General features: G+C 40.6%; 1 protein-coding gene across 1 annotated transcript; it reads right to left on the bottom strand.

Moving 5' to 3' along the window:
• Window positions 1-8,373: 8,373 nt before the first annotated feature.
• On the bottom strand, window positions 8,374-9,521 carry DET2 (3-oxo-5-alpha-steroid 4-dehydrogenase family protein). Its single transcript, XM_090018712.1, has one exon. The coding sequence runs from the start codon at window positions 9,425-9,427 to the stop codon at window positions 8,633-8,635; it is 795 nt and encodes a 264-aa protein (XP_089874838.1). The 5' UTR covers window positions 9,428-9,521; the 3' UTR covers window positions 8,374-8,632.
• Window positions 9,522-10,046: the final 525 nt, after the last annotated feature.

The raw sequence follows: 10,046 nt of genomic DNA, 5'->3' as shown, positions 1-10,046 counted from the left end.
TGGCCACTAGCCCCTGCGGCGTGCCTGTCGCAGGGATATGCATGTCAGATGTACCGGCGTGGCCTCCTGCCACTCCTAGAAGATTCTTCGTGCGCGGTGTGAATGCTACCGGTTCAGGTGGGAGTGTATCACCAGTGTGGGCTTGGCTCCGGCTAATACAAGCTTTTCCCGGTTAGCTCGCACCAGCCATACGAGCTGAGCCCAAAGACTATATGGTTGTAAATGCATGAACCCTATGAGACCCTCCTCTGGATCAACAAACATTTTCCCTTCTACTCCACCACCAATCACATTGCGGTAGGGGGGCCAATCCCCATCAAAAAACAGCTAATCTACATCCAATGTCTTTCATCAACTCATTTGGTTTGAGGAAAATAGCAGATCCAACTGGTCCAACAAAAGGGTTGAAGGGGCAATCCTTTGCAAGCTGGACTGATGTTTCACCAACCAAGTATGGGCAGTCAACTCAGTCAAGGTTCACACCCCCCGATCCACTTCGGACTACAACCCAATGCCAGTTCAGAGGAACATTGATCCTATCATTTGAAATAGGATTGGTTCTATCATACATTCAATCCTAGCCATCCAATCAATGGCTAGATGGTTCTGCTGGATGGCTAGGATTGAATGTATGATAAAACCCATCCTATTTCAAATGATGGGGTCCGTGTTAGGAGTGAGGCCCGCATCAAGAAGCAAACCTTTCTCGTTATTTCTCCATGTGGCACCTCTTCCCTTATTGTCCAAAGATCATCATCAATAGTTGGAAGTAGGGATGGCAGTGGACGGACCGGGGGAAAGCGGGGCCCCGCCTTGCCCTGTTTGGACCGGGGATGAAACGGGGGTGGAGGCGGGGACGAAGGTTAAAATCCATCCCCGTTCGGGGATGGACATGCACTTTTCCCCGCCATGATCCCCGCCTCATCCCCGTCCCAACCACTTTTCCCCGCAATATCCCCGCCCCGCCCCGCCTCATCCCTGTTTGAACCGGGGATGGAGGACATGAAACAGGGATGAAGGCGGGGGTGGAGGATAAAATTCATCCCCGCCGGGGATGGAGGATAAAATCTTGAGGCGGGGCAGGAGTGGAGACCTTGTCCCCCGCCCCGCCCCACTGCCATCCCTAGTTGGAACATTACCAGTTGCCCCATGTTGAGTAAAAGCTGGAGACAGAGCGTAGACTAGGCCTCGAACTGAGGTTCTCTTGGCAATATCTCAGATAGGGGTGTCAACAAGTCAAGTTTGGTTCAGACTCAAATTTTTGGGTATAGTATCAGGTCCAAATCAAGGTCTAATCAGTTCTACCATAAGACAAACCATACCCCGACTTAATAAGAACAACATAAACCAGACCTGGACCATGCCCGGTAAAATAATATTTGTTATCATTTTTACATTGAAAATTTGTGGGTCTTAATGGGAACTTGAGTCAAGCCCGGGTCTGGTATAAAATTTCACAAACTATACCTGGGTCCATGTATTAATCAGACCTTCGTGTCTGGACCTGGGTCTTAATCAGGTCTTCTTATTTGTCACCATACCCGGACCCTATAAGCTTTGGTCTCTGTGAGTCCTAGTAAAACCGACCCGTTGGCAACCCTAATCTCAGAGAGAGTTCGAAATCTTCAAGCTCAACTGAGCAACTCCCAGATTGAATTGAAGGATCTGAGGAGGCAGTCAAGAGAGAAAGGGTACTCCAAGAGGAATTAGAGACTGCTCTGCAGGTTGAGGACTCCCTATGGAGAAAGAATTCCATAATAAATTGTACTTCATTGTTGTAATCAAGGGCAATCGACAAAATAACATCTATAAACTTAGACTGGAAGGAGAGGTAGTGTTGGTCTTTGGAGCTACTCAACATGAGCGCCTTGATTATTTCTAAGAGCTCCTTTCTCAAGGGTGATCGCCGGGTCAGCTACTTTAGCCATAGCTGAGGGTGGGTTAGTGTTTTAGCATGAAAGGGAGGAGTCCGGTGCAATCACATGGCACAAAATTTGTGCATTAAATACCTCATTGCCCTCCATCAGGCCTTGGGCCCCACAGCTGACAGACCCCATCCCAAGATGGAGGGTGATCGTGTGATTAATGCACAAGTATTTGTGCAATCATATTGCACCTGATCTTTTTGCAAAAGGTAGGCACTCTTGAAGCATGAGAGGAAGTACGAGTTGTCATTTTGTGCATTTACAACAATAATGCCGTGAGACTGTCAACAGTTTTGGGATATTGTAGGGCCCAACGTATCAAAAGCAGTGATTGACTATTTTAATGAACAAAATTGTACATGATATCAATGGGGCACACTAGTAATGATCCCCAAATTCTCAGGTGCGGTACAATACTTTGGGCCCATCTCTTTTACTTACTTTGTAAAGTACCAAGTACAAGTACTCGGCCCGATCACTTAAGCACTTAATCCCTTGAGAAGAATAGAGATATTGGTTCTATCACATTAGGTTCACTTCTTAATACACTTTAAAAAGTTAATCTCATTTGAACATTACTAAAAGAAATAACTAAACATAATTTTTTTTTCTTCCTCTAGGACCAAAAAAAAACAAGCTTAATAAAAAAAAGTGAGTTGACACAAATAAAATTCACTTTCTTATTAGGTCTCGTGAGATTTTGAAAGTAAATCTCTTTTAAATAATATTTTCACTTTTCAAAACATACCCTAAAGGTACAAATTAAATTTTTTTTTTTTTTTAGTTTTTGTTTGCATGAACCAGCTACCAAAATGGAACTAGTTTAAAGGAATAGCAAGAAAGAGAATGTGAACAATTCAAAATTTTCATAACAAAAAGTAGATAATTTATTTAGAGAGATCCCTAGAGGAGTCTTTGACATAGATAATAAATTATTAGTACTGTGAGTATGAAAGTCCATCCATCCCATCCTACTAACACTTGACAGCTAGTTAGATGGAAGGGAGAGTTTACAGTAGAGTTAACAATAAGGTTGTTGGATTTTGGCTCAAAAATACCTAAGTTCTTTTTCTATTTTTTTAAGCTTGTGGGTTTCTAGTGTTTCCTACAAGTTTAGTCTCATATTGAATGTTGTAGAAATGTTTCTTGTTCTTATATAGAGGAATGGTGCCTTAAAAGACATTAGATTTTGAGCTTATGCATTTTGGATCTTGACTTTGACCCTTGCCTTTTGACTTTTGACTTGGATTTAGAATTTGAATCTTAAGCTTTGGGTTTGATCTTAGATCTATCTTTTTAGTACTTGGGATGGATTTAATCAAGTCTAAAATCGACTTTGACCAACTCATTAATGAACCTTGACTTTGCATTGAATCTTATTTGAATATTTATGAACCTTATCTGAATCCATTTGGACTAAGTCCAATATCTTTGCATGGGCATTTATGGTCCAAAATAATTCAGTAGCCACCCTTATCCTTGACTTATTGACCCGATCAAGGTCAATCTTGGGCCTATGAGGGTCAATTAGAACCTATTTTGCCCATTTTTTCTCTTTGTTTGGCACCCCTGTTCTAACCAACCGTTTGGTCATTGATGGCTGGCCCATGCTCATTTATTCCTGGTCGTTTGGGTCTCTTAAAGGCCTTTTATGAGTTTTTATGATAGCTTGAGGGCTTATATAAACCACATCCCTCTCTCATTTCTTTTATCTTCAGCTCTTTCCTCATCTCCATGAGCTCTGCTCTCTCTCTCTCCTCTTTCAGAGTTGTCGTTTGGATCCAAATATGGTTGCAGTTTAAATCTAATCCTAAGATTTAGATTCGACTATAGTTCATATCCAATCATGAGATCCAAATTTGGTTGCAATCCAAATCCAATCTTGAGATCCAGATTTGATTATAATTCAGATTCAATCTTGAGATTCAAATCTGATTGATGTTCAGATCTAGATCCAGCTGTTATTCAGATCCATACCTACTTGCAATCTGAATCTATACCCATATTTGAACCTAGGATTCATACCAAATTCGAGCCTAGATCTTCCTATCCTAGTCAAGAAGTTGTTCAAGGTGATTCGTGTGGAGGTTATCACCTTACCTAGTAAAGGAGTGAATCGTTTTTTCTTAAGTAGGTGAAAGTTTAGTTGTATACTAAGAGCATAGTTGCGTGAGGAATACCCATTGCACTGAGGACTTGATCCTAAATGAGGAAACTATCACTTGAAAGATAGTGTGTATGCACGTAACTCTAAGCATACTTGGTTCAAGCTCAGTTGCCTGGCCCACTAAAGTAAGGGGTCACCCCAAATTGCCAACAGAATCTATGAGGTAGAAATTGACTATGCTTGCCTACTTCCACCACATTCTCCACCATTGATGCTGGTGGAGGCAAAACCTCTCTGGCAATTTTTGTTTCAAAACCAAAGGGAGGTCTTGAAAGCCACGATGGGGTTCTGTGCAACAATCTTAGGTTGGCTCAACAAGTCCAAACCAATCGTTTTTCCTCGACACCATAATTATAGTTCCTATATACACACATGTTAGCAAACATAATCAATTATGAGAGAGAGAGAGAGAGGGAGGGAGGGAGCAGCAACACATTAGTAGTAGGTAGCATTAAATACCAGGTTAGTTGTAGGGTGTCGTTCGAAGTAGCACTTCCCTGGCTTGCACGGTCAGTGCCTGCTCGGGGCATAATACCTTGATGGAGATCTTATTTCTTGGATGTAACATAATCTTGCATACATTTTATCACAAAAAAGTTTTCATTATTCTTTATAAGTTGTGAATATATTGGTAAATATTGGCTATTAATGAAGGTTTTTTTAGATCAAATGTTACGGGCGTGATCTACATGATTTGTTTAGTAGGAAACTTGTTTTGAATCATGTGATTATGACAAGTAATTTGGTTTTTTCAAAAACCAACAGCCCAAAATGTGTCAAAATTTCATAACTCAAAAAGTCACATTTTTAAGTTAGAAAAGCATGATCAAAGACTCGATCCTTAGCAAAAAAAACCATGTTGAACTCATCTATGTGGTTAGATGGAGTCAATACAACTTAACCCTATTATTTCTAGTTCATTAGTTTCATACACTTATTAGTAGCCAATATTTAACCTATATATACATGAAATTAAGGTTGGGCATTTTCCCAAGGTAGTTAATCAGGTTCAAGTTCAAACAAAGTTCTAGAAGACACCATTCTCACAAGCTACAACCAATCAATGAGTAGTTTTATAAAGAACTTTCAGTTTCATGCATCACATTTGCGAGAAAAGTGGCTACCTCTCTTTCTAACGTTGATGGTACCAGTGGTACCAAAACCAATGAATTTCTCCGCAACAGTGATGAAAGCATGCATTGTAGTTGTAGAACCTCTTCCCTGCACACTTGATAGCAGTGGCGGAGCCACCCTTACATGAGGGTGGGGACATGCCCACTATGACCCATAAAATTCTCTTAATAGAATATGGGTACCTGACCCATGGATAGTGCCCACCCTGACCCCCCCTCCCCCCTGTATCACAAGGGGCGGGCAGTGTCTGCTCAACCCGAGGTCTCCCCTTGTTTCCCAATCCCCCGCACCCCTCTCGGGCTCTCTCCCGATTTTGTCTTAGTTGTGCACAAAATCTCTCTCTCTCTCTCTCTCTCTCTCTCTCTCTCTCTCTAGGGGTGGCAATCGGGTCAGGTTGGCGGGTCAGCATACCTCAACCCGAACCCGACCTGTTTATTAAACGGGTCGGCTGTGGCAAACAGGAACCCGACCCGTTTATTAAACGGGTAACACAACACGACCCGCCAACCCGCTTAATAAACTGGTTGGGTCGGGTAAACGGGTTGGCAGGTTAGCGGGTCAGGTTGGCGGGTCGGGTTGGCGGGTCGGGTTGGCGGGTCGGGTCGGCGGGTCGGGTTGGCGGGTTGGTGGGCGGGTTGGCAGGTTGACCCACCCGCCTAACCCGTTTATTAAACGGGTTAGCCGGGTTGGCATACCCCTAACACGAACCCGACCCGTTTAATAAATGGGTTAAGCGGGTCGACCCGTTTATTAAACGGGTTCATTTTTGCCCAACCCGAACCCGCCTAAGAGGCGGATTGGCGGGTCGTGTCAGGTTTTGACACCCCTACCCTCAACCCTTTGTTAAGCTTCGCCCTCTCTCCCCCACTCTAGCATGTCTTTTGCAGTGTCGGCATCCCCTCTCTCCAACGTGCCCTCTTTGGCATGGCTATATGAGGCGTCCCATCTCTCTCGCATGCCCATATCCCACATCAAGGTGCTCTATCTCTACTAGAGTTTAGGGTTAAGGTTTTTAGTCTTTTTATTGCTTCGATTTTAGGTTTTATGTATTTTAATATATTTTTTGTGTGAATGCAAGCTTGATTTTAGGGTTACGATTTTTTTTTTGTATGCTTAGATATTCGGGTTTTGATTTTTTATGCCTATTTTACAATTTATTGAGTGAATGCTTAGATATTTTTTTCAGGTATGCCTTGATTTTAAGGGTTTTGCATTTTAATTCTTATCTTTATAATTTATTAAGTGAATGCGTGCTAAATTCTATTTTTTTCGTGTATATTTTAAATTTTAAGGGTTTTGTATTTTAATCTTTATTTTTGCAATTTATTGAGTTACTAATGCTAAATTTTATTTTATTTTGGTATATTTTAGATTTTAGAGATTTTGTATTTTAATTCATATTTTTGTAATTTATTAAGTGAATCATGCTAAATTCTATTTTTTTTCAGATATACTTTTGATTTTAGGGGTTTTATATTTTAATCCTTATTTTTGCAATGCATTGTGTGAATGATGTTAAATTCGATTTTTTTATATGCTTTAATTTTTAGGAATTTTATATTTTAATCCTTATTTTTATAATTTATTAAGTGAATGATGCTAAATTTATTTTTTTTGTATGCTTTATATTTTAGGGAGTTTATATTTTAATGCTTATTTTTGTAATTTATTAAGTGAATGATGCTAAATCAGATTTTTTTTAATAAGCTTTAAATTTTAGAGTTTTGTATTTTAGATTTTAGAGTTTTGTATTTTAATCTTTAATTTTGGAATTTACTGAGTGAATGATGCTAAATCTGAAATTTTTGTGTTATGATTTAGATTTTAAGGATTTTGTATTTTAAACCTTATTTTCAAGTTATTGGGTGAATGATGCTAAATTTGATTTTTTATATATACTTTAGATTTTAAGAATTTTCTATTTTAATCTTTATTTTTTATAATTTATTCAGTGAATGATGCTAAACCTAATATTTTTTTTCAGTGTGCTTAGATTTTAAGAATTTTATATTTTGATCTTTAATTTTGTAATTTATTGAGTGAATGATACTAAATATGCTTTAAATTTTAAAGATTTTATATTTTAATTTTTTTTTTTATAATTTATTAAGTGAATGCATATTATCTGACCCATACTGTATATTTTTGTAAAAGTTTTTAGCAAAGATTAACTAGACACATGGACAGTAATGTTCTAATATAATCCCAAGTTACTGTGCATTTGTGTCCACCCTGACTTAAATTCCTGGCACACCCACTGCCTTATTATAGGCGTGCTAGCAAGGAGGTTGTTGAAGAATGCAGGAGTTACGATTGTCCTTGGAGTGGTCTGGGCTGACCCTGCTTCGACCAACAGAGCAACCACTGCAAGCACACAAATGAGCTCCTTTCAACTCCTCCATTTTGTATATTCTCCTCTCTTTGATGCTTGAACTCGTGTCCCAAACCCTGTATTTATAGGAGAGTAGGGCCACTGCTAGATAATGTCTTTTTTCTAGGAGTGTCAACGGGTTGGGTTGGGTTGGGTTTGGTTTGGACCGAGGTGGAACCAGACTTTGACCAGATTGCCCGCAGGAACAGAATGTCACGAGTTCAAAACCCATGGGTGTACCCCTTACCTCAAGGCTGAAGTTACAATTGTTGAACAAGATGGAATGAACTTTGTCCTCGTATCAAAGCAGAAGTTGAGTATATTTTTTCCTTTTTTTTTTATAAGCCAAATAAAAAACACCTCCATCACGGACCACATTGGTTGGCTTAAACTAGCTGAACGAACCGAACAGGGCATGTTCAGGCTTGGTTCGTTTACCATTGGATGGAGTTCCTAGAACAGCTCATATTCTCATTTAGGCGAGCCTAGCTCCAGCTGGTCTCTAAGTGAGATGAGCTGGATATGTAAAACCATTTTATGTTATTTATACATAGAATATATTTTTTATATATTACTTTTAAAATATATAAAAAAAAATTATATTATACTTAATAGTTCATGTTTCATGTTTATATATATATATATAGGTTTTGTTTAGTAGGAACAGCCTTATGAATAGCCAGAATCTAACATGTGGTGATCTAAAATCAATGGCTACCAGTTTTTTTTAGCTCAAAAAAACATGTTTTTTAAACAAAAAAAACATTATCCAAGAGTTGAATCCTGCTGGATCAAGTATATTAAACACATCTAACGATTCAGATCTATCATAAAACAATTACAACCTAAGCACCAATGAGCAGAACAAGAAATGGGGCCCTATATATATATATATATATATATATATATATATATATATATATATATATATATATATATATATAGAGAGAGAGAGAGAGAGAGAGAGAGAGAGAGAGAGAGAGAGAGAGTCAAATGTAGCTTGCATTGATGGGGAAGAAAGAAATTAAATTAACGCTAATAGACGAAGGGGATGACCCGCTTCCTGGAGGCTGGGTACTCCTCGGGGAACTTCTGCAGGTACCAGTCGTGGTTGCCGGCCGCCCGCGGCACCAGGTTCGCCGCGGTGTAGAGGAAGAACGCCAGCCCCGCCCACGACCACGTCATGACCGCCCACCCCATCCACTCCACCATCTCTCCCATGTAATTAGGGCAGCTCACCAGCTCAAACAGTCCCCCGCGCGGGATCCCGTACCCCCCGCCGCCGGCCGCCCTCTTCACCGCCACCAGCCTCCGGTCCGCCCAGACGTTCGCCGCCATCCCGGCGGCGAAAACGGCCGCCCCTGCCGCAAACCGCCTCGATCGTAGCCATCCCGGCGGGTAATCTCCGTAGTGGGAGACCCACCGCACCTGGAGGTAGGCATTCAGGAGGTTGAACGCGAATCCGGCGAGGGCAACCGTGAGAGGGAACCCTCCTCCGGCGCGGGGAGATCGGATGATTAGTGGGTAGATGAGGGTGCGGTGGGTGTAGTGGAAGAGATAGAAAGAGATGAGAGTGAGGGCGACGAGGTCGGACCGCCGGCGGCCGAACGGGAGGAGGAGGAGGGTGAACCAGAGGGTGGGGCTCTCCATGAGGAGCCAGGCGAGGGAGGTGGGAATGGTGGGGCCCCAGCCCTTGCGGGTGTGCCTTCCGTAGGGGGCGAGGAACTGGAGCTGTTGGAGCGGTAGGAAGGTGAGTGGACAGAGCAGGAACAGGGAAACAAGAGAGTAGGTGAAGAAGGCTTCGTCTCCGCTCTCTAGAAGGGAAGCCATCGCCGAAGGAACAGGTCGGACGGGACGGCCAATTTCTTTGCACCAAACTGAAAAGAAGTTGGCTTTTACTTTTTAGGAAGTGGAGAGAAAGAGAGGAGCCGGAAAGAAATATTTCAATAAAGGCCAATAAAGAAGCGTCAGTTATTTTTGGTCTGGTTAGGATTTGGGGTATCGGGAAAAAACGTTTTTTTCGGCAGGGTTAGTACCATACACAGTGACAAACGTTTTTTCGGCAAAATCTCGGTTATCAAAAACTCGCGAGAAATTTAAAAATTTTCATAAATATCGAATTTTTTCGGCAAAATATCGGCAATGATAAAATTAATTAAAAATAAAAAATATTTTTTATAATAAAATGTTAATAAAAAATATTTAAAAATAAAAATACATGATTTTTTCACTATAAATAGCCGTTTAAAACATAAATATCACGTTTAAATCATAATATTATGTTTTTTCATAATTCTCGCGATATTTTAAAATTTTCGCCAAAAATTGCTGTTTTAAACTTTCAGGCAAATTTTAGTAATTTCAGGCAAATTTTAGTATTAATTGGGCCTGGTTTACCCGGTCCCGACCCAAACCATATCCTATAGGGTTCGTGTACAGTGATAAATAA

The sequence above is a fragment of the Nuphar pumila genome, chromosome 10, assembly GCF_984573655.1.
Source record: "Nuphar pumila chromosome 10, dmNupPumi1.hap1.1, whole genome shotgun sequence".
In the NCBI taxonomy this organism is placed as follows: domain Eukaryota; kingdom Viridiplantae; phylum Streptophyta; class Magnoliopsida; order Nymphaeales; family Nymphaeaceae; genus Nuphar; species Nuphar pumila.
The sequence above is the reverse complement of the archived record's forward strand: the minus strand, read 5'-3'. Positions and strand labels throughout refer to the sequence as shown.

Coding starts and splice junctions, on each gene's coding strand:
- DET2 (XM_090018712.1), bottom strand. CDS start 9,427: ATGGCTTCCCTTCTAGAGAGCGGAGACGAAGCCTTCTTCACCTACTCT.